The sequence below is a fragment of the Neolamprologus multifasciatus genome, chromosome 23, assembly GCF_963576455.1.
Source record: "Neolamprologus multifasciatus chromosome 23, fNeoMul1.2, whole genome shotgun sequence".
Taxonomy (NCBI): domain Eukaryota; kingdom Metazoa; phylum Chordata; class Actinopteri; order Cichliformes; family Cichlidae; genus Neolamprologus; species Neolamprologus multifasciatus.
Window position 1 is genome coordinate 28,689,732 of NC_140460.1, and position 25,660 is coordinate 28,715,391.

General features: G+C 40.0%; 1 protein-coding gene across 3 annotated transcripts in view; it reads left to right on the forward strand.

The window, feature by feature from the left end:
• The window catches only part of ncam2a (neural cell adhesion molecule 2a), a 401,748-nt gene that overhangs the window by 267,966 nt on the left and 108,122 nt on the right, over positions 1 to 25,660 (forward strand). For all 3 annotated transcript variants that reach the window (XM_085152561.1, XM_085152559.1, XM_085152560.1), the window contains exons 3-5: positions 8,819 to 9,025; positions 16,765 to 16,908; positions 21,013 to 21,150. In XM_085152561.1, coding sequence (XP_085008687.1) covers positions 8,819 to 9,025; positions 16,765 to 16,908; positions 21,013 to 21,150 — 489 coding nt within the window. The remainder of the gene's footprint in view (positions 1 to 8,818; positions 9,026 to 16,764; positions 16,909 to 21,012; positions 21,151 to 25,660) is intronic.

Here is a 25,660-nt window from a genome sequence, read left to right on the forward strand (position 1 = left end):
CCCATAAAAATACGGTCATTTTCAGTAATGAAAATAGAGTTTGTTGCGCTAATTTTACATGGGATTCTGCCTTTTCCAAGTGCTTTTAGACATTAAATTAGGAATATTTTAACGTGATCAAACAATGAAATTACCTATAAACAAGGTCAATGAATGTGGCAAAATGAATCATAATACGTAAATGTACAGAAATATACAGTTAACTTAATAATGGATTGCACGCCCTGGGACTGACTGACAGAGGCGAGGCTGCCATATCGCACCATCGGCCCCTCTGGCCATCGCCAGTAGGTGAAGTGTCTTGACCACGGACACAATGACGGAGAGTGTACAAGCCGGGGCTCGAACCGGGAACCTTCTGATCACAAGGCGAATTGGCAACTCTTGAGCCACGATCGCCATAACTAGCAATGATAACAATACTTATGTGATGTAACACAAGCTTATAGGGATCATGTTATATGCTTTTCCATGGCATTACATTTGAATTCAACAGTTCGATCTTTCAAATAACGGACAGATATTTGTGAAATCATGATACATTTGTGAATGTATTTTAACAATCTAAATATGCTCATGTACAGACAGATACATTTAATAATCATGAAAATTATGTTTCATTACATTACAGTGATTTAACGTTAATTTACATTTGAAATGTGAAATCACAGTCTATTTACGTAACTTTAATGATATTCTAGAAGAACAGAACAAAACTGTAAAATGCAGTAAAATACCTTCATATTAGGATTTTTTCCTACGGTCGCAGCCATACCCGCGACCTGGTTGTTGTTAGTTCACATTCATTGGCCGATGCTTAGCGTCATGTTATTATGTGTCCCAACATCCAATGGCATGTCACATTGTTTTCATGGCCACACCCTCACCCCAGGTGCAGAGGCCTATTTCTGTTCTGAGATTTATATTAATTGCAATTCCTAACTCTACATTTCTTGTTCAAAATTTATAATTAGCACAGCGTGGCCGTGCAATGTTTTACATTGTGGCATGCAAAGGAATCTTAACAGAGAAGCTCACAGAGAGAGATTGAGCTTGTCATCCAACCCCAAGCTGGTAGGGGAGCTCTTTATTAAAGCACTGGCTGGTGCTACGATGTGCCTCAAGGTTCAACAACAGCACAACAGAAGTCACTCATGGTACAGCACTCCCTCTACAAAACAACAACTGTCAGTGACTCTGCACCACAGCATAAACACAACATTCAAGATAACATTTAAAAGTAACGTAACCATAAACAATAAAACAAGAACATCTAAGCAGCACATGTCCCAAGGCATGATGGGAGAGAACTAGCTGTTCCCCCAACACGCCACAATATGTTTTTTTTAGTTTTTATTCCTATTAATTATATTTTCACTTGTTACCTCTTAATTATTGAATCAGACCTAGGTGACATGAAATTTTCAGCAAAATTATAATTCAAATACTCCTTTAATTATTGATTATTCTCATTAATTTTCGATCATTTTATATATTTTTCCATAGTATTACATTTGAATTTAACAGATCATTGTCTCACATAACAGACAAATATTCGTGAAATTATGATACATTTCTGGATGTATTTTTACAATCTAAATATGCATATGTACAAAAAAATATATTTAAAAAACAAGTAAATTGTGTTTTACTATATTTACAGAGCTGTTACGTTATTTTACCTTTGACATGTAAGATCACAGTCTACTTATGTCAATTTAATGATATCCTAGAAAGACCGTACAAAACTGTAAAATATACAGTAAGATACTTTGACATTACTATTTTTTGGAACAGTGTATGAAATATTCACAAAGGGTTAACCATCCATTTATTAATGCTCAAAGTCCAGTTTAGACACTTATTGTGAGGATATTTATGGCCCAGGTTAAAGTTGACTAGGATTATACTGTGAAGGGATGAAGTACGAATAATATGCAAGGGTTTAAGTTATTAGGAAAGAGCAATGACTTAAACAAGAAACCTTTAAGGAGGCTGCTGGTCCTGTTTTAAATAATAATTTTATAATAAAGACTTTCTATAAAATGAATGAATATATATCAAATAAATTTCCCACTTGTCCTGCAGGTGGTCTGTTTATCGTTCAAGCTCGGGTCCTCTACCAGAGCTCTTATTAATACACAAAAGAATAAATTAATCACATTTTCTTTCATTAACCTTACTCCATAAAGATGACATTCAGTGGAATTTTTATTTGAGACCATGAGATGACGGAAGACCTGAAGATCTCAGAGGTCAGGAAAAGCAAAACAAAACATGAATGACTAAATGGATAAACTGAGAGATATGAATGATTCTTGTAGAAATAGTTTGGGCTAAAATAAACCCTTTCACAACATTAATCATATTTTGGAAAGCCATTCTGGCAATGTGTGTGTGGATGAAAATGGCATTGCTACGGTAGATGCTTGTGTCTGTCGTGCTTTGTACACTGTACTATACATGGGTGCAAATAGCCACACTGAATATTCATCCCAGGTACAAATAGTATTGTTGGCAACTGACAGTGCTAATTGCATGTACCTTTAAAAACAAAAACAACACCCACCAAAAACTCCATCATTTAATTATTCCTCATGCACAGTTTGCTACTTTAATGGGCTGTTTTTTTGCTAATGCAGTCCCGGACCCGTGAAAACAGGAAGCATGAGGGTTTTTTTTTGCTGAACTGGAGAAAACTGGCAAGACAATAAGGTGAGAAAGCCAAGGATTATTACCAAATGGGAAGATTGGTTTGGATGGTAATTATACATTTTGAGGAAATGGTTTGGAAAAAATGCATGCTACATTAAAAACATTACTAACACAGTATCTACAAACCATAATTAAACTTTCCTTTTAAAATATCCAGATTAGTTTATTTTATCTCTTTAAAAGTAAAATATTTTGTGTCCAGTACTTGTGTGGCCACTGTTTACTTTACCAGGGACATGATGCAGAAACTGCAAACTGAAATGACTCCCAGTGTCAGTATTGGGTTCACAGCATAAAGCTGCGTTCATGCCATTAAATAAAAAAATTCAGCCCCTTTATTCATATCAATGAGGCTCTGAGGGAGAGTTGCAAAGGAGCCCACTGCAAAACGTTGGACCTTTTATCAAGAAATAGGTGAACCTCAGTCTTTGAAGAAGTTCCACTGACTAGTCAAGTGCATTAACCTGGTTGATTATGTATTTCTGCTATTTATTTAGTAGCTATGACAGCAAAAGATAAAATGCTAACCTCCCATGGACCTGCTGTGCAAACTTCAAACGTCATAGATGATCTTTCATCATCTCACTGGTCTCTGAAACTGTTTGCATTGCCATGAAGTCAAATACCACCATTTTTGCCAGTGCTCACAGGTACACACCAGGCGGCGTATGGCATTGGTAGCTCAAATCATATATTTTTGCTAGACTTTACACTACATCAGCCATCTTTAAACACTGCCTAGTGTTTATTCACAATATGACCAGTAGTTGCAGTAAGTAGTGTACCTCCAAGCAATCAATAAACATTAACAGCCTTCATAACATACCTTCATGATTTATTGCCTTCTTACAGTACTGTGCAGAAGTCTTGAGTCACCCTTGATTTGTTTATATCTTGATTCGAAGGACCCATTTTTTAAAGTGGTATTGAGCAATAGTTCTTCAGGTTTTTTGGAAGTCATTGACAACTTTCCTTTGGACTTTGGCTCTTTACTCCTTACTTATTTTGAGGCCAGTTTGTTAAGTCGCTTAACAAACTGGCATTTAAGCATACAAAAACTAACTCAAGGAATGAAACAGTGTTGTGTCTACACATAACAGACAACTTGGAAAGAATTAGTTTTGTATCTAGCAGCCTGTCACTAAAACAGATAATTTATTCCAGTTTCTGGAGTTGACTTTATTTGAATGTATTCAAAATGCCAACGCTAACACAGTTTGACAGGCCCTTAAATATATATTTTATTTGCATTTGCTGGTGCAAATATTTCCTGCACCAGCAAAGAGCTATTAGACGAAAACTTGCCGTGTCTCAGAGTGTTGTGTAATGTGTCCTTTTAAAAGTCCAGGACAAAAGAGAAGTGCCAGGCCTAAACAAAAGAAACTATCTACAGCAGATGAAAAGTATCTTTTTTTTTTTTTGCACGACAATGATCCTAAACGCACTGCCAATGCAGTAAAAGCATACCTGTATAGAAAAAACACAAAGTGGAACACCATCAGTCATGGATTGGCCTCCCCAGAGCCCGGACCTCAACATTATTGAAGCAGTGTGGGATCATGTTGACAGAGAACAGAACAAAAGGCAGCTTTGATTGCCCTTAAAGAAGCCTGGAGAACTATTCCCGAAGACTACTTAAAGAGTAGTTATACACTTTATTTCCATGTAGTTTTGTCAGGTTTCAATAGATTGCTTCACAGATTTCTAATTTTTCAAGCAAAAGATATGAGAGGTACCTAAATGTCAATTAAACATTTGGTCTCATTAATGTCCATTCAGAAAGCTGTATTTTTCTTAAAACTTGGGAAATTATTGCTTGTTATTTGAAGACACTAGCACAATCATGTCAGCAAGACTTTCCAAAAAAATTTAAGCGTCATTAAAAACAATTATGACTTTATTAGTATTCAATATTGTAACCAGTTTGGGGGTTTTTTACAGTTGGAGAAAACAAACAGCAATAACGACACCTACTGCAGAGCTCTTTTCTTCTTATTTGAAACGAACCTGGACTCCTGGCGTGACAAATAAGGAGGTGGATAAATGGGTGTTTAGGTGTGTGGTTAACCTCCCATGTGACTTAAGTGGCAGAGAGCCAGAACAAGTGTTGGCTGCTGCAGAAGACAGGAGACAGCTACAAAAGCAACCTCGGTAGCCAGCCGAGATCCAGCAGCTAATGTGTTTCTCCGTGTTTTCTTCAGATAACCAAAGCAGGGAGGGCCACATACCTCGTCCCAGTAGACCAGCATTTTCCCAGTGGCTAGACATTACAGAGTCGATATATAACCAATCATTTTGATACCAAGCGGCACACATAAACACGCTGACCAGTGAGATTCTTTCCCTGGTCAGCCTTTTACTCTGCTGCTATCTACTTCCCTGGAGACCTAAATCAATTTCTACCAAGACCCCAATGCCAGGTGCTGTGGGAATCTGAGTGTTTAGGCTTGTGCTCAGCTAATTTTGGTACCAAGAGGCCTCCTTTATCAATAATCTACCCTGTGCAGGAGCTGAGGAGATTGCTTTGGTATTTCTTTCAGCTGCTCTCTCACTGCCAAGGAGGACACAAAGCTTTTCCGCTTGTCCCGGTTCCATCTGAAGGGTCACTTCTTTGTGATTTTCAGGATTAAGCTGTCATTCAATCACAGTGCCGCAGTAGTGATCATTGTCTTACCGCACAACATTTAGAAGAGACGGTCATTGTCTTCCAGCAGAAATCAGTAATAACACTGATAGTAATAATTATGCAGATTTTCAGAGCTGTTCGACAGAAAATTTCCACAAGCTATTCATGCAGTTGTAAAGACGCACAGAGGGGAGGCAGGGCTGAGCGTGGAAAACAGGGCATCACGCTCTGCACTCCTGTCTTCTCAGATCATCTGTGAAGCAAATGGCCTGTCACCACACTAGCTGCATCAGTGTGAGCATATTTAACTGTCTCTGCTGTCAACAGACTGTAAAATGGAAAGCGCTGATAACGTTGGGATACTAACAGGTATAAAGAGATGGCCGCGGGGATGCTAGACGCTTATCTGCTCCCCACAAGCCTCCGGTCGGAAAGCCCGGGACGCTCGGTGCTGTAATGTGATTTGAGCAACACTCGTGTTTGATTGCCTCATCAGATTTGTTGGCTTTGAAATTAATGAGCAGCACACGCCAAGCATGCAACGCTGATGGTTGTTGGAAACATGTGATGATGATCGGAGTTGGGGTATGTAAGCTGGAGCCGGCGTTTTGGAAGCATGGACATCAAGACGGAACTTTGTTATCATGTACCTTCTTGTGTTTGTGAGCCATTAAAATATATTTTTTATCTAAGCTCTATGCTCGTTTTATAATCCGCATATTTCCCTAGCAAAAATCCAGTCATACCTGAAGCCATCCCCTCACAGTTACTCCTGCCTGTTGTGAGCTGAGCCATTGCAGGCCTCTGATGCAGGCTGCTGTGCACCTGAATGATAAAAGCTTTGCTCAAGGGCATCTTACAGACAGTAGCAGAGAGGGGGGGAAAGGGAATTCTGACTGCCTGCTTTCTACTTCCTCTTTCTGAGGGGTCATACTGCCGTTTTTCTATCATGATATGATATAACAGTGTCTGCCATTTCTATTCTTCCTCTATATTTTGTTTCCTAACTGGACAAGCCTCTGTCTGTATCCTCTCTTGTTCCAGTCTCTGGCTGATTGATGGGCCAAGTAATGGCCCTCCACACTGACACTTTTATTTGCAGAATTTACAGGCAAGCAGCACCTGCTGCGGGCAGATGGTTCTATCATCTCCTACAGTAGCCAGATGAGTTCATGTTTCACAAGGTACATATGGGCGCCATTTTAATCAGAATTCAGGTTAGCTTTTCAGCGGGCCTACTGCTTGCACCCATGTTTAAGAATCTATCCGTGTTTGCAATCGCAGGAGTGCTGTGCATAAACATAGGAACAAGAGTGGAATTTATGGACTGCATATGTCCCTGTTCCTGTACAGAGTTATTAGCCATGTAAATCCAAGATTATGACATAATCATGTAATTTCAGCCCGTCTGTTCGCTAAACTAGTTCCAGCAACGACAGTGGATGGTCCTCAGCTCTGCAGACCAAACTAAACGGTAGCAAGAAAGTACTCACATGTAATATCTAATGAAATAAAGGGTATTCAATTTTGATTTTGCCCCCCTGCGTCATTTTTGCTATATGAAACCTAACACTTGTTCTTTAATGATTTCAAAAAGTAATGTTTGTTTTTCCTCATGTTTGCTCATTGCATCATGTTTTTTGACAAGTTTTCTTGTGCTATATTTGTGGATGTTTCACTACATCCAAACAAGATGAAACCGTCACAGATTCTGTGGAAAAAAAGGTGTACTTTGCTTATTTTAGCATAAAAATGGCGACCAAGACAAGTCATGGGCACTTTCAGTTTGCCAGGTTGTGTCGAAAACCGAGTGTGGACTATGGACAAAGAGCTTTGGGTTTTGGTGGCATGGATGGAGCCACAGAATCACTGTGATACTTTGGTTTAATCAGGTTTTCTCGATATAGTTCAAAAACCAAATTTTCTGTCAACTAAATTCAATTTTACTTATGTAGAATGAAATCACATTAGTGGTTGCCTCAAGGCACTTTATATCGTAAGGTAAAGATGCTACAACAATACAAAGAAAACCCCAACAATCAAACTACCCTCTATTAGTTAGCACTTGGTGACAGTGGGAAGGAAAAAATGCCTTTTAACAGGAAGAAACCTATGGCAGAGCCAGGCTCAGGGAGGGGCCATACATCTCCTGTGACCAGTTGGGGGTGACAACAGTTACTTAGTTACGCTAACCTGCCATCACAATGAGACCTGTATCACATTTAGATGATGAAAACCAATAGAAATACCAACAGAAATATTTCTGTTGGCTTATTTGATGAGAGAGAAGCGTCTTATTATATTTTGTCTCCAGATGCACACCCTTCTAATGATGAGGACTTTGAAGATCCATCTTCTAATAGCTCATCTCTCCCCTAGTTATTCATTTAACCAGGGTTAAATAACCAAGTATGAGTTTTGGATCTTCCAAATGAAGCAGTTGAGTTGCTTCAGTCTAGGCTCAGTGAGGAAAACCTCTTCCTAGCAACCAGATTTTCTTTTTGTAGGCATCATGTGAAAAGTCTTTGAAATGGTTGATGGCTTTGACTATTGTTTTGATGCTGAATGTCTTTTGGGTACAATGGGCTGTTCGTTGACAGGTCAAAAGCAAGCTTAAGATGTGCCCGACAGCATAATGGCAGTTACTTTGCACCCATACTAACTGGTCATTTTGTCCATTTAAAAGAAACCTACAAAAATATAAAAATTGTACTGGAGAGGCTGAATCACATTTTATGAATCAGCTGAAACTACGTACAATAATTGGATCACTTTGTTGTTTTAATGCTTTGATATTTTTGAACTTGGATAATAATGACTATTTTCCAGAAAACATTTTTAAGCAGGTCTGAAGCAGCTTGCAGCCTTCATGTTTCCAATTAAAATAATTAGTTGATTTTTATTTCAACATGACTGTAAAATTCAAGTTAACTTTAATGTTAGATGCTGTGGAGCTACCTGGACAACTCCATTTTCGGTTTGTGGATGCTTCAGATAATTCCTCCCTGCATTAGGTGTCCATGTTCACCTAGTTGTAAAAGTTTCACTCTGTAAAAGCTTGTTTTTACAGAGTGGGTGGGGACACAGTTGTGAGCAAACTTAGTTATCTGCTACAGGCTGAGTCTTCCGGTATAGCCATGCCAAGTAAATGGTACTCAAGGGCAATCTGGTATATTTTCATAATCAATCTTGAGACTTTAAACTGCTGAAACTGTTGCAGCTTCTTCTCATTGGATTCATTTTGAAATACATAAAGCTGCTGAAGGTCAAGAAGGTGCAAAGTATGCACTTAAAACTGCCCTCTTTATAGATCTCATGTGTGAATGTGAGTAATCATGAAAACTGCTCTTTCTCAACAAATGAATGTAAACATTATGCTGGGTTGTGACATAATCTTTACTTTGCCGGTCTAACGGAGTAAAGTACACTCCTTGTAATCAGTTTATTTGATATATCTCCTTCTCTCTCTGCTCCTAGCTATCGGCGAGCCGGTCAAGTTGGAGTGGTATAACCCCCAGGGCGAGCGCATCGTGGCCTCTAAGCGAATGGCGCTCCACACAGAAGCATCCAGATCCAAGCTCGTTATTTATAATGCCATCATCGAAGATGCGGGTATCTACCGCTGCCAGGCCACCGATGTCAGTGGTCACACCGAGGAGGCCTCCGTTGTGCTGGAGATCTACCGTAAGTTTGATAACACACACACTAGCTGACACATTTACCCACAGATGCTCTGTGTTTGCTTCCTAAGGAGATTGGAACATAAGGACACGGAGAGAATAAACATCTCACATTAGCTTTTGATCACCAGGATTCATATTCTCACCCTCTCCACAGCCACAAGCTGCGTTAGCTCTCTGTGTGTGTACATGCATCTTAGAAACCTAAGATTTCTAAGATGCATGTACCTTTGACTTTGTGTGTGATTGTGTGAGTTAGACTGATTCTTGTGATTAAATTATAATGACGGCTAGCAATGCCACAGGATTTAGATCCTGTCAGGAATAATGAGAGATCGGGCACTGACTTACCTGCCTTGCTGACCAATCACTATTTCCTGGGCAAAACATTAAGTTTTTGTGTTGGTGGTTATAGACCTTTTTTTTTTTTTACTGATTCCATTCTAGCAGTAATCAGTGAATTTGCATCTTTAAATTGTTGTTCAGCAAGACATCCGACTGAAACCCCATTAGCTTATTGCTGTGATTTAATTTAGAAATAAAACGAGAAAAACATGTTGGTTTCACTAAGATCATCTCCTGGAGCAGGGAGCTTTGTGCAACTTAGGGAAAATTACAATGTAGATCTAAAAAACACAAACACATGTTTTATGCGGATTTAAGTGGAAACGAATTCAAGATAACAAAGCCTGACAGGTATAAAATAGCATTTTTACACCAATAAAGTGATTCCCAGAACTATTAGCTGAAAACTTGGCATATGTGCGGTGTGTACTTAAACAGTTTGGGGACACTGGACAAGTGGAGGACAAAAGAAGTGTCAAGCCTAAAAACAACTATCTACAGCAGATGAACAGTACCTAAAAGTCATGTCCTTAAGAAAAGGACATAAATAAGAAAAGACCAGCAAAAACCCAACACAGGACCTGAGAGATGCATCTAGCCCTTCAGCTGATCCATCCACTGTTCACTGAAACATCATGAGAAAGTATTTCAGTGGAAGGGTGGCTGTCAAGGAAGGGAAACTGGGAGAAAAGGCTGATTATCAGTGGCAACAAGACTGATGGAGCGATGAATCCAAACTGGATATTTTTTATTCAGAAATCATCAGTTTATAGAGAAGAATTCAAGTGACAGGTGAGTGTCTACAGCCATCTGTAAAACGTGGTGGAGGCTCTGTCATGGTTTGAGGCTGCGTTTCAACCACCGGTGTTGGCGATCTTGCCAAAATTGATGAACTATAAAGACAGAACTGTATCATCAAATTTTGATCAACCATGCAGTACCATCTGGAAAGTGTTTTTTTGTTTTTTAGCAGGAAAATGATCCCAAATGCACTACCAGTGTAATAAAAACACACCTGGATAGAAATAACACAGTGGTACACTATCAGTCGTGGATTGGCCTCCCCAGAGCCCGGACCTCAACATTATTGAAGCAGTGTGGGATCATGTTGACAGAGAACAGAACAAAAGACAAAAAAGACCTTTGAATGTCCTTCAAGAAGTCTAGAGAATTATACTTGAAGACTATGTAAAGAAATTGCAAGAAAGACTGTGTTGAATAATAAAGTTGATCACACCTAATTCACTTCCAACCTCTGTTTTTCCTTATATACTGCATTTACATGTATGTTTGTACAGATGTCAATAAATGGCTGCACCTGTTAGCCATTTTCCAGGCACAATCCAGTTGTTAGGTGATGACATTTAAGCCCTGCTTCTGGGTCCAAATGACACTGCGTTCATTAGGGCTGTTGTCTTTTTAACATGTTTTAATTTTTTATATTGTGTTCTATTTAATCTGAACAAACCCCTAAAAGATAGGTTCACTACTCCGTACTTCACTACTCTGCTTTGTGGGCTTTATGCCTTTTGGAACATTTTAAATTCGCGAGCTGCTGTCAGCTTCCGACTTTGTCGAATTCACTCGCTCGCTCTTTGTCAACTGATCCTTTCTCTCAAAATTAAAAAGGATTTTTCTGTGGTTAATTGTACTAACAACCTTGCCCTAGCCGGTTCGAGCCCCGGCTAGGACAGTCTCGGTCATTGTGTCCTTGGGCAACACACTTCACCCGTTGCCTACTGGTGGTGGTCAGAGGGCCCGGTGGCGCCAGTGTCCGGCAGCCTCGCCTCTGTCAGTGCGCCCCAGGGCAGCTGTGGCTACAATGTAGCTGCCATCACCAGTGTGTGAATGGGTGGATGACTGGATGTGTAAAGCGCTTTGGGGTCCTTAGGGACTAAGTAAAAGCGCTATACAAATACAGGCCATTTACTGTATCTGTGAGTAGAATTAGCATTAGCCTGGTAATTACTGCTATTCAAGAGAATTTGGTGTCAAATCAAGGTGTGAAGTCATTTAGTGCAACAGTTTAAAGTGGGTTATAGAAATGCAAGTTTTTTTATTAGTCTATTTACAAAATGCTTGCGAGAGCATGGTTTATATTAAAAAAAAGATCATAGGTAGAACTCTCTCTGTTCGCAGGTGAGAGGACAAAGATTCCAAAAGCTACAAGCACAAAAGATTACATAAGAGCCAAGTGACCTCTGAGGTGTGAGTCTTTGATCAGGAGTCTACACAAAGTTTAATTGGAGAAAACGTCAAGGTACATGGATTTGATTCCAGAGCTCACTCACACACACAAACACACACAGTTATGTGTACACACACTCTGGAAATCATCACCTGCTGTGTGGCTGCCTTTTCATCCTCTCCCAGCGAACCATTAGGGGAGACATCACAGCTTCAATCACACCTGCCACCACTCAGCCTTTGCCTCATTCAACACATAACCAATTCCCTAAAACCATTGTTTCCATGGTAACCAGGCATCACTCACTGGGGTCCTCAGTGTAGATTCCATGAGCAGCAGGCGGATGAAAACCACCCTAAAATCCAGCCAGGTGTTCTGCCAGCACACAGTCGGAACAGGCAAGGTCTCCTCTGCACGGTGCACAGACCTGCGTGCTGCAACATGTTCTACATGAAATTCATGACCTGTGGGAGACCAAGTGTTGACATCTTCTCAGCAGTTGCTGACTTCTCTATGATGGCCAGATGTAATCATGCAACACGGATTGTCAGATCAGTTTGGAATTAAAAGCTGGTCCACAGTCTGATGAAGTTCATAGACAAAGAGAGCAGTAGCTAGCAATGAGTTAGTGACCAATCTTGTGCTAACTCACATTAAATTTAGTACACACATGTTCCCTGAGATGACAACTAATTAATTCAGGGATCCTCTGATTCATTTTGTTCCACCAAAGCCATAGTGAGGTTAGTGTTTCTGATTTTAATTAGAACTTTAAAATCTAAAAGCAAATCTTGCCATGAAATTTTGACATTTGAGTCCTAAACAACAAGAAAAGTTAAGTAACCAATTTGCTTTTTATCTATAGTCATTTCAAAATTTTTGCTTCTTATGCACTATGGTTTATGGCCAATTAGCTACAGAAAGTGATACTTGGGAAATTTTAGCAAGATAACATATTTAACACTGATGCTCTCCATAAGAACATTATCTGGTTAGCATGTACATTTGTCAACGTGAGAATGTAGCATGCTAGGATTGCCATTTAAGCAAAAACATTGCTGTTCTGTGTGCTGTGCCTGCTAGCTTGATTTCTGTTAGTACTTCAGTGTAATGCAGTATGGTTGCTATTATATTAGCACTACCGTTTGAGCCACTCCTATTTTTTTTTTCATTTTCTGAACAAGTAGACAGTCATATTTGTGGAGGTTTTTCAAAGTTGTCTTTAGTGACCGCCAATAAGCTACTGTATTCTTAAGGGAGAGAAACAGGGTAAATTACAAAGAAACAGACTGAAAATGAGTTGCAACAGGTCTTATGGACTGATGAATCCAATCGTGGTGTTGGAGATCTTGTGAAACTGATGGAATTACAACTACAGAAATGTACCATCACATTTTGATCCAACATGCAATACCATCTGGAAAGTTTCTGGTTGGCAAAAATAATCCCAAACACACTGGCAATTCAGTAAAATCAAAGCTGCATAGAACAACACACAAATGAACACTATCAGTCATTGACTGGCCTCCCCAGAGCCCGGACCTCAACATTATTAAAGCAGCATGGGATCATGTTGGCAGATGAACAGTTAAACTTTGAATGTCATTCAAGAAGCCTGGAGAACTATTCCTGAAGACTATTTGAAGAAATCACAAGAAAACCTGGCTATGACAGTTCAGGCTTTGTTGAAGAATAAAGGTGGTCATGCCAAATATTGACTATGATTGTTAGAAAAACTCTGTTTTTACTGTATATGATGTACATCCATAATGTTTTAATAAATAAAGTTTCTATAAAGCACTACAGCTATTTCTCTCCCTGTTGAGCATGGCATGTTTTGTTCTTATCTGAAATATCAGCTTAACCATGATTGTCTGTCAGCTGTCACATTTCGTGAACCTATGCAACTTCTTTAGCAGTAAATTCTTCTGCTAATGAAGAATGACGAAGTGCAAGGTCACATGTACACATGTTATCTAGCTGTTAGTAGCATAGTAATTGTCATTCTCATGTCCTTTTACTCCCCGAAAATAGTTAGTAATCCCTCCTCTGTTGCTGACTAAAATGGGATCCATTAAGGCCTATAATAGTGTTCCACCGTCCACACCATCAGGGTATTTATATTGTACTGCAGTTTACCTGTACTTGTTAGCATAACCAGACTTATGCAGTCAAAATAGTATAAGTAATGTAAGCATCAAAGTGATTCTTATTTCAAGATAAACCCTTTACTGTCACAAAAACATGAAAACCTATTTTGGTGGCAAAAGCCGCAACATCAATTAGCTGGTGTAATATGGTGCTGTTTTCAACCGTATTCAGTGACAGAAAATTCATAGTCATTATAGAGTGAGCCAGTACAATGTCTAAGCCTTTCATTTCCTGTTAGTTTATTAATGGACAACGCAATAATGCTGCACAAGCTCATTTTCCAAAACCAGCTAATTTGGCCGGAACACACAGAAACAAATCTGTCTCACATTTGAGGCAGGTCCAGGGAAATTGGCTCGTCAGCTTATCAGACAGTTATCTTTGCAGTGATGTGTCTACGAACAACAGCAAAGAAACTCCAGAGTACTGAGTACATTCTCAATTCGCCAGTGTCAAGTGTGCAGTAGAGTGTTACTCCAGAGAGGATGTTTCCCTTACTGATTCTCTTGTAGAGCAGCACGACTACAAAAGAGACAGGAAATGGATACAAACAGAAGGAACAAGGGACACCAGAAGTGTTCAAACCTGAGAGGGAGGCAGAGGGGGAGAAAGCAGATTTTGCAAATAAAAAGAACACACATGGAGGGGAGGGTGGATGATAAGAAGCCAACGGAGTGAATGACAAAATCACGCAAAGGCATCCTTGAAGTTAATGAAGACACTGAGATGCCAGACACGTTCACAGGCGGAGGATGCAGCCGGGGAGTGAAAGCTCATTTTGGGGAGCAGCCTGGCATAAATCACAGAGCAAAATGCTAATGCTGAAGCCTCACTAAGGGAAGGGACTGATAGAGGAGCTGTAGCTGATTTATTCACACCCTCACAATATAGCACGCTGGTGATAGCAGGTGGTTGCGGCGCTAGCAGAGCCAGCCCGAACACACATCAAAAGCCAAGGAAAGTGGGGTTCGACGAGAGCTCGCGTGAGATCTTTGTGAGGAAATGCTGGTCCAAGAACAGCGTCCTCGTAAAACACCCAATGTTTGCCAGGAAGAGGACACAGCTTTAAACAAGCACCAAGGGGAACCTATTAAAGAATGCTGAAACCAAGATAGAGTGAATCAAAGCCTGCCTGTGCTTTTGTCAAATTTTGCAAACAGTAAGGCTGCAGAGTAACTCTGCTCATTGATTCTTTTATGACTGGCAGCAAGTTAAAGCGAGTTACTTTTTGCTGTCACCTGGTGCTGTTTCATCACACTTGCCTTATCTGTGTCCCAGAAAAACAGTGAAAGAGGGATTAAGCTTTTGCTTTGTTTGATTTTCAGAGTAAAAGCTCATCGTCAGTTTGCACTGTGCATAATTTTTCTCCTGCGTGTCTTTTCAAATGCTTTCGGTGGGAACCGATGGGCATTATTTGACATGACAGCTATGCTTAATAATGTGGTTGTTGTGCACACAAGGGGTGTTATTGAGAATTCAAGCACTGAATGTCAACAGTGAATGTGTGCATGCTGGGTTTGTATAATATTATAGTTTTGAAATAGTCCTGTGGATAGTAGTGTTGGTCTGTCACACTGACACAATGATGTCACCTGTTGTATGTGTCACCTCAAACTCTGGGTTTTTTATGTTTGTAGTGTCTTGGATGAGGTGGATCTGATTGGCAAATTTCACATTCGCTGGTTCTTCAGACATGTTCTTCGGTGGTTCTTCGCCTTCTATCCTGTCTGTAGTCTGTCCATCCCTTTGTTGGTTTGTTGATCCAAAAAACTGGACTTCTACTGGATCCCCAAAGAAAAAAAAAATAAAAACAAAAACCCCAAAACATTGATGTCATACTCAGAATGAATTCCAGCATTGGCAGTCGTTCTTAACTAATCTTGTGTTAAATCTGTTTAACTCAGATTTGTTGTTGCACCCAATAAAACGTTGTGGTAACATGGTTTATATATAAAAAAAACAGTTTGTCATAGTGGAAAAATTATGTTCTTACTCTCTTTCATTGCTGGTTTTTTTTTTACTGTGGAGCCAGCTGATGCAATACCATAGAGCTGTGGCTAATTTAGAATGACCACTTAAGCTAGTCGTCAGCCTGAATTGGAAGCCATCTGCTGTGCAATGTCAATGCTAACCACTGTACCGCCATACCACCCGCCACCAATTATTGGATAAGAAGTAGAATGGGTGGTTACATTTGCAAAAAAGATCAAATGTTCACTTAAATTATGAAGTTATTTAAGAGAAACAGGAACTAGTGCAGGGGTGGGCAACTCCAGGCCTCGAGGGCCGGTGTCCTGCAGGTTTTAGATGTGTCCTTGAACCAACACAGCTGATTTAAATGGCTAAATTACCTTCTCAACATGTCTTGAAGTTCTCCAGGGCCTGGTAATGAACTAATCATGTGATTCAGGTGTGTTGACCCAGGGTGAGATCTAAAACCTGCAGGACACCGGCCCTCGAGGCCTGGAATTGCCCACCCCTGAACTAGTGGATAGCAGCTATTAAGTCATCGATATCAGCGTGTTGTTTTTTTCCCCATTTTTGCAGAAATGTGATAATGTGGTGCTTCTGTGCTAAAATCACAGATGGCTTTTTTTCCTTACCATCAGATCCGTTTGCAAATTAGGCTATAAATTGATTCAGATGTGCTACTTGACTTGCTGCATTTTTTCTTGTATACTTACAAATTCAAGAGTTGTATTCTCGAAACAAAAAAAGCTGTTGTACCTTTGCAGGGACTGTTCTTGCCTAGCCACAAGATGAGCAGCTAGTAGGTCACCCTAACACGTAAACCCATATTATCAAGAAATACAGCAAAGTACATTAAAATGTCCTTCCTCACAGGATACAGCCAAGATGAAGACAAGTGGAAGGAAACTATTTTTTTAAAGCTCTAACTTTACGTTTGGTCTCCAAACAGTCATAGTTAAGAGGGCAGTAAAAGCGCAACAATTTCTGCTTATTTTCCTTTTGATGTTCAGACCTGCAATAAATTGTCTGTTCTGAATGCTCAGAGGGGGGAAAAACGTGTTCAATCTTCATCTTGTTTGATCTTGCAGAGAGGCTGACATTCCAGGATGTTCAGTCACCGCAGGAGTTCCGCTATGGTGAGACAGCAGAGGTGGTGTGTGACGTCATTAGCTCCCCGGTGCCCGTGGTGGTGTGGTACTACCAGGACAAAGAGATCACTGAGGAGCACCACAGTAAGTTTTGCCCCCCCGATTTCACGTATAGGCTTTTTTCATTACATTTCTTGGTGTTTTTTTTTTTTTTTTTTTTTTTAATTGCCGTGGGAAATTACATCCTACTGCTCTGTCATTTGCAGTGAACAAACAAAAAATGGCTTGTTAGGTTAGCTCAAAGGTATTCAGAAGGCCTCAAGATCAGGGACACAATATAAAGTTATGTTTTGGGATGTGAAGTCTGAATTACAGTAGGCAATCAAAAATCAGTATCAATGACTGTTCTTTAAAAGTAATTGAGTTGTAATTGCCCAAAATTTGAGAGGCTATATACTGTAAAAATATAAATAAAAGCAGAATCCAGTTTTTCAAATCTTGTGAGCACAAAACAGAAAACATATCAAGTGTTTAACGTGAGAAAAATGCACCATTCTAAGGAAAATATTTGCTCATGTTCAGTTTGGTGGCAGCAACTAGTCTCAAAAAAAGCTGCAACAGGGGCAACAAAGGGCGATTAAGTGATGCTAAAAAGAAAGAGCTGCAGGAACATTTTGCAAGTGATTAGGTTAACTGGTAACAGGCCAGTAGCATATATAATATAATCCTGGTAAAAGTTTTTGTCCACTGAAAGTAGTAAAGAGCAGTTTTCTACTTTGTGCATGAATAACATGATACATCGTTCCTGTCAATGGTATCATGCTGATTGAGTTGCACGCCCACAAATGTGCAAAGTCCCAAGGAGGAGAAGAAGATGGCTAAAAAACACAAGTAGGAGCCTCCAGTGCTGAAAACTACCTGCCTAATACCTAATCCCTGTAGACTACCATGTTAAAATGTCATTTAGTTTATTTAGTTGCAGCATCTATGGCTAGGTTCCCCCTTTGTAAGACCTGTACTGGGATACATTTGAAATAACACACAAATATTTAACTGTATTAGGCTAGTGCGTGACCAATACAGGAGACCGATAGCAGTATTTTGTATTATACAGTTTCCTAGCATTGGTTATATGTCGTTATTCATTTTCTCATCCTCTGGCTAAATCTGCTTAAGTTATCTGTTTTTTGTTTATAAGCATATAATGTATCTGTTTAATCATGTGTTAAAGGTAAATTCCTGTTAAAAAAAAAAATATATATATATATACAGTGGGGCAAAAAAGTATTTAGTCAGCCACCGATTGTGCAAGTTCCCCCACTTAAAATGATGACAGAGGTCAGTAATTTGCACCAGAGGTACACTTCAACTGTGAGAGACAGAATGTGAAAAAAAAATCCATGAATTCACATGGTAGGATTTGTAAAGAATTTATTCGTAAATCAGGGTGGAAAATAAGTATTTGGTCAATAACAAAAATACAACTCAATACTTTGTAACATAACCTTTGTTGGCAATAACAGAGGTCAAACGTTTACTATAGGTCTTTACCAGGTTTGCACACACAGTAGCTGGTATTTTGGCCCATTCCTCCATGCAGATCTTCTCAAGAGCAGTGATGTTTTGGGGCTGTCGCCGAGCAACACGGACTTTCAACTCCCGCCACAGATTTTCTATGGGGTTGAGGTCTGGAGACTGGCTAGGCCACTCCAGGACTTTCAAATGCTTCTTACGGAGCCACTCCTTTGTTGCCCGGGCGGTGTGTTTTGGATCATTGTCATGTTGGAAGACCCAGCCTCGTTTCATCTTCAAAGTTCTCACTGATGGAAGGAGGTTTTGGCTCAAAATCTCACGATACTTGGCCCCATTCATTCTGTCCTTAACACGGATCAGTCGTCCTGTCCCCTTGGCAGAAAAACAGCCCCATAGCATGATGTTTCCACCCCCATGCTTCACAGTAGGTATGGTGTTCTTGGGATGCAACTCAGTATTCTTCTTCCTCCAAACACGACGAGTTGAGTTTATACCAAAAAGTTCTACTTTGGTTTCATCTGACCACATGACATTTTCCCAATCCTCTGCTGTATCATCCATGTGCTCTCTGGCAAACTTCAGACGGGCCTGGACATGCACTGGCTTCAGCAGCGGAACACGTCTGGCACTGCGGGATTTGATTCCCTGCCGTTGTAGTGTGTTACTGATGGTGACCTTTGTTACTTTGGTCCCAGCTCTCTGCAGGTCATTCACCAGGTCCCCCCGTGTGGTTCTGGGATCTTTGCTCACCGTTCTCATGATCATTTTGACCCCACGGGATGAGATCTTGCGTGGAGCCCCAGATCGAGTGAGATTATCAGTGGTCTTGTATGTCTTCCATTTTCTGATGATTGCTCCCACAGTTGATTTTTTCACACCAAGCTGCTTGCCTATTGTAGATTCACTCTTCCCAGTCTGGTGCAGGTCTACAATTCTTTTCCTGGTGTCCTTCGAAAGCTCTTTGGTCTTGGCCATGGCGGAGTTTGGAGTCTGACTGGTTGAGGCTGTGGACAGGTGTCTTTTATACAGATGATGAGGTCAAACAGGTGCCATTCATACAGGTAACGAGTGGGGGACAGAAAAGCTTCTTACAGAAGACGTTACAGGTCTGTGAGAGCCAGGGATTTTCCTTGTTTGAGGTGACCAAATACTTATTTTCCACCCTGATTTACGAATAAATTCTTTACAAATCCTACCATGTGAATTCATGGATTTTTTTTTTCACATTCTGTCTCTCACAGTTGAAGTGTACCTCTGGTGCAAATTACTGACCTCTGTCATCATTTTAAGTGGGGGAACTTGCACAATCGGTGGCTGACTAAATACTTTTTTGCCCCACTGTATATATATATATATATATATATATATATATTTTTTTTTTTTGTGTGTGTGTGTTTAAGTGTGAAATGCTTTGGATCAAATCATCCCAAAGTCTCTAGTCAAAGAAAGTACTTGGATAAAGTACCACTGATTAAGTGTGAATAGTCAGTGTGTATAGTGATATTGAAGATTTTAGTAATTTATGGTAATAATAAAAGTTGCATGTGAGTGATAATCTCAAAAGGATTGCACGACGAATGTAAATATGCCAAAAACACTTAATTATTGAGAGGAAAAAAAGCTTGTCAGTCTCAGCCTGCCCAACTGTTTCTCTCTCTCGGTCATTGAAAAGGCTCACTAATGTGGCAAAAATTCACGTCTCTGGGAAATGCTATTCCCTTCTTTTGTGTGGATTCACAATAAGACAAAGGTCTAAAATTCTATGAATAGAAACCCCATCAGCCCCGGAGGGAGGCGTCTAACTCAGACAGAGACGATGTTAACAAGCAGCTGAGAGGACGGATTATTGAGCAGTTGGATGGCGACATTCGAAGATACCGCTTCCCATGAGATAAAATGCAAACCCACACCCTGCATCTTTTGGGAAAAAGCCAGCTAATGGGTGTATTTATGTGGCACTATTGTCTATCATCTTCCATCCTATTCGAGGGAAGGCTGATGTATGTCATTTATGAAGCTCTTTCTGGTAATACCACCCTTTTCAGCGCTAATAGTGCTAAATGTCAGAAGAGTAGTCTACTTAATATTAAAAGAAAAGAAAGATTCACTTTCAGTAACAGTCTTCCCTGATAGAAAGCAGGTGCTGCAGTTAGAACCAGCAGACTAGGACTCATTATTTCATCTTCGCCTCTTCCCTGATTTACAACTCTACACCGCTTCCCTGTCCTCCTTCCAGACAAAACACATGCCTGAACAGATTAGAAAGAGTGACCCCTTGAATTTGTCATGGTTTTTAATTGAAATTCAAATCTTCAGCAGCAAGGTAATGATGAAACATGGAGAAGAATGTTTTTTTTCCTTTAATCATTTCACTCTAATTACGCTTCGTGGTTATAAATATATTTGCTTGGGAGAAATGAGATAGAGGCCCGAGCAATCCAGGCCAATCTCCCAGTGGCCACAATAGGAGACTGTGTGGAACTGTAATTGCGCAAGTGTTTATCTGTGTGGACTTTATCAGGTAAATGTGCTCGAGAGAAGATTGACAGTCTAACTACTGAAGAGTGGAGATGGCAATTTTCTCCTGCTGTTTTTCTAACTTTGTTATCTCGCTTCTCTCCCTATCATACGCTGTTTTTCTTTTGTTATTTCCACTCTCCCTTTCTGCCTTTCTCCGGCTGTCCTTCTGTCCTCCTTTTCACGTGTGCTGTGAAGGCAGGTTCCAGGTGTTGCCAAACAACAACCTGCAGATCCATCAGGTGACCAAGGCTGACGAGGGTGTGTACCGCTGTGAAGCCAGCGTAGAAGCACGCGGGGAGATCGATTTTGTGGACATTGCAGTGGTGGTCAATGGTGAGTGAGGATTTTTTAACATTTACTTGAATTCGTGATGACATTCTGATGTACAACAATAACAGATTGTTTAAGGTTATTTCCAGGATTTTATGGGCAAGAGCAATGTTGAGGTCTAGCTGCCAACGGACCACAATAACCAAGATTTCTGCAGTAAAAAATCAAGTGTGGTCTACTGGCATCTTCAGGGAGGACACAAAACTAAAATCAGGGTAAATGGGCAAGGACGTGCAGACTGAGATTCAGTTCACCCAAATAAAAAATATCCATAGTGCTAAAAACTTTGTTTTTCCTAATAGCCAGTGTAACGGCTACAAAACAGCTGACAGTTTAGTGCTGTAAAGTCTGAACATACATACAGATACGGCACAGTGCTGCTTGTTTAGCAGTTGGAAAGTTGTTGTAGATTAAAATAGACACATTGCTGATACATGCTGACATATCGGGGTGCCAGAACTTCAGTGCAATTTAACAGGGACGTTTTTGTGTGCATCTGTGCTCAGTATCGCTTGACAGTTGGGGAATCTGTCAGTGACAGATTGGGAAAAGTTTAGCAATGTGGATAGCAAGAAAAATTAGCTTTTTTAATGGATTAGGGCGATGGGGGGATTCCCCTGCTGTAATTTATGCCTCAGCGCTTCCAAGGGTGTGCTGGAGTTGTAACAGTGGTAGAATTTTAAACTCGATACCAGTAACCAGGAAAAAACAAATCACAAAAATTACGAGGCCTTTAAAACAAAAGATTACAACAGCAAAGAATAACAAGGGCAACACTGTGTTGTGTATGTCTAAAGTGTCCAAATATCCAAGTGTAGTAACACAGGTATAAGATACGGTAAAGCACTCTGGAACCGCCCTTGCTTGACTTACCCCCCAATAAATGGTTATTAAAGGAATTCAGCTGTACTCATTCCAGCTACAGGTCCCCAAACGAGTTCGGTATTGTTATTTTTTATCATAACTCCTCTGAACTGAGATTGGGTAATTTGTGTGACTGCTGGCTTCCTTGGATATAGTAGCTATGTCCAAGGGTTCCTCTACAGAATTAAATCCGGATTCCTTGTTACTCATGGCCACGATGGCACGCACATAAAGTACCATCAAGAGATGATTGGGCAGACATTTAGTTTAATTCAATTCAGTTCAAATCAGTTTTGTTTATATAGCATTAAATCACAAGAGGAGTCAGCTCACGCCACTTTATGTTGTATCATAAAGGCCCTATAATAATACAGAGAAAGGAGAAGGAAAAACTCGCTTTAAACAGGAAGAAACCTCAGAACCAGGCTTGGAGAGGGACAGCCATTTGCTGCAACCGGTTGGGGGTGACGACAGTTACTTAGTTACTCAAAACTGCCATCAACAACGAGACCTCTATCACATTCAGATGACATACCCTCTCTAATCCTACCGGTTGAGGGGAGGAAGACAAATTCAAATGAGACGGAGATGTCTCATTTGAATCTCAGAGGATTCTCTTAGATAGTGCAAAAATCAAAAAAAAACTAAATCACCAGTATTATTAGACTGCTGGGCATCTGTGTTGCGGGTGACCATCACATTTGGACTGGTACTTATTTAGTGCTTTTCTAAGTGCTTGCTTACTGCAAGCCTCATTCAACCATTCACACAAGTGCTTTAATGTTAACCAATACTTTAACCAATACTTTAATGTGTATCCAATACTGATACTTTGACTTGGAGACTAAAGGAGGCAGGAACTGAACCACCAACCACTTTTATTTCATAGCTATTAGCCAACATTGTACTGACTACAAACTCAGCTGAAGAGTAATTGTGATGATGGAACTTTAAAGGAAGCTTTGCAGATTTGCAGACCATGCTCCTGCACACATAGTATCAATAGATTAGCATAAATTAAGGTATGAATTTCCTCTCTGCAGTATTGTTGTTGTTGAACGCCTTTCATTCTTTTCATTTTTGCACTTACAAAACCTTAAGGGTTCCAGGTGCCCAAGGTTAAAAACATAATACCTGATCAAGGTTAGATTAGCAGTACCTTTTCTCTATGACTGCAAAAAAAGATAAAATATAACAAGGTATCATTCGTATAATTAATTAGCACTAATTTGGTTCCTTTAATTTTTTTGTTTTCCAGTTTGTTGTTGTTAAGTCTGGAGACCAGGGGTAAAATAGCTGCATCCTGTAAGCTGTCAGTTTGTTAACAGTTACTTAAGATTAGTAAGTATTATAGCATGAAGCTGACATATTTCACTGAGTGTTTGCAAAGTTTTGATCATCTGCAGAGTGAAGGCAGTGACTCTGAAACAGCTCCTACAGTCGTGCAGCAACTCAGATGGAAATTCATGTTGAATGCATGGACCTGTAGTTGTAGTATCAGAAAATAGCTGTCAGCTCTGACAGATTCAGTTTCAGTGAATTATAAATACTTACTAGCTGGTCTACTGGCTACTATGGGGTGTGGTTTTAGTTTGTAATTCTCTCTGTTCTTTAGTATGATTGAAAATTTTAATTAGCGATGCCTTCGGGCTCTGTGGCCCCAAAAATCGAAGGATGTCATATTAATTTTCTCATTTGTCCTCATTTACCGTGAGTCACCTGAGACTGTTGAGATGATTGAAATGTGATTTTACTACGGCCACAAGCATCTTGTAACGGTTGAACAGCTGCAGTATTGTCTCTGCCTATGTAATTCTCTCACTCCTAATGTAATAGCAGATCAAGCCTCCGCCAAAAACTATGAATTGCATTCAATTTAGCACACCACTTACCTCACTTCTGAGGAAGATCCAATAAGCTTGCTCAATGAGGCACGACCTATTATTGCAGCGACACGACACTCGCCATGTGGTGCTGAGACGACCAGACCTCGCTAAGCATCCTAACTCCGTAAGGGAGCCACACCCAGAGGGAGATGCATTAAAGTGAACTTCACTTTGCCTCCAAGAGACTTATTCTGCAAGTCTGTGAAGACTTTTAACATTTTGCATGAGTGAGACAAAAGCTGCACCATTTGGTCCTCATGAAATAGATAAAGCACTTGGAGCTAAATAAGTCTTCTTGAAACTAATGAGTTTTGGTACGGTACCACTAGACTAGGGGACAGCTGTTACACCAGCGCTTTGTCTCCTTTTTTTCTGAGCACTCGAAATGTTCCCTTAAAGCTGTCCACCTGGAAGTTAGGAAATAAAACTGGATGATTCTGATGCAACTGCTCATTCACAATATAAACTGTATGTAAAAGTGGGAACGAACAATGATATGTCCTCCATTAAGATGTTGTCTACCATTTTAAATCGTCAAGTCACATTCATTTTATTGAACAGGTATGTGAGGAGCGAGGAATGCTCTTTCATCAATAGAAAGAATTTGAAACTAGTGATTAAGCTAACCTGAGGAGTCGCTACTTGCTGGTCATTAGAAGGAATGCAGGTTTATGGCACTTAAGAATTGATTTCACTATACAAGCAGTACTTCTTTTCCTCTTGGTGCCACTAACTGACCAAAATCCAAAGTACTGTCAAATGGGGCTCAAATGTTACTTTACTCTCTCTGGTGCAGAGCTGGGTTGTAAACCCTCTGCTATTATTGGCAGTTTGGACTAAACTGACCACTGTTGGCCATAAGCATTGGGAAAGAAAACCACCAAACATGCCTATGCTGGTACACATTGGGTAACTCTGCGTGAACTCTGGGGATATGTGGTTAAGGGCAAATTCTTTTTTTCCCATTTGGGCCTCAAGCAGGTGTGCATACCCATATCCTCCTGACTACCAGGAAAAAAAATGTTGTCCAATCAAAAAAAAATTTAAATCCCCCAATATTTGTAAGGTAATTAGAAGACTGAAATAATCTTTTGGGAAAAAAAAGTTTACATTTTTTAGATATCACATGTCCACTGTAGAGGACATTGGAAGGCCAAACATGTAAAAATGAACTTTGATAGCAAATATTTGCTTCAACTCTTCACCAAGGAGAAGTTTGAACTCAAGGAACTGTAGTGGTTTCTTCCCCCAAAACTGCAAGTCATTGCTATACTGAAGCCACGAGTTGGTGATTGCCAGATCAAAAAGTAGAAAACTGCTAATACTGTCAATTTCTGAGTGCGAGAGACCATCCTGTAGAAACTCAACATTCGGCAACAAGGTCCACGTCACCTATATTGGTAGTGTACTCAGCAATTGCCAGTGGACTTGGCATATGGACAAACCTTTTGTTTTTCTTAGACCATCTTGTGCGTCTGTCCTGAGGTTGATTGCCATAGGCAGAGGATGCCATGACAACTGTCCAACCACTTAATGACAGCAAGTTCAGGTCTGAGTACCATCTCTGATGTTCCTCCTTCTTTCTTCTTCAAGGGCTTATTCCCTATGATCTTTTTCATCAGACAACTCAAGATCTGGGTTTCCCTCATCAAACTGCAATAAATTTCTTTCTGCTTCTAAAAAGGACTCCTTTTCTGGTCATTTAAAAAAAACAGAACAAAATGGAGGAAATGACTACAAATGTCCACTACGGAGGACATTTT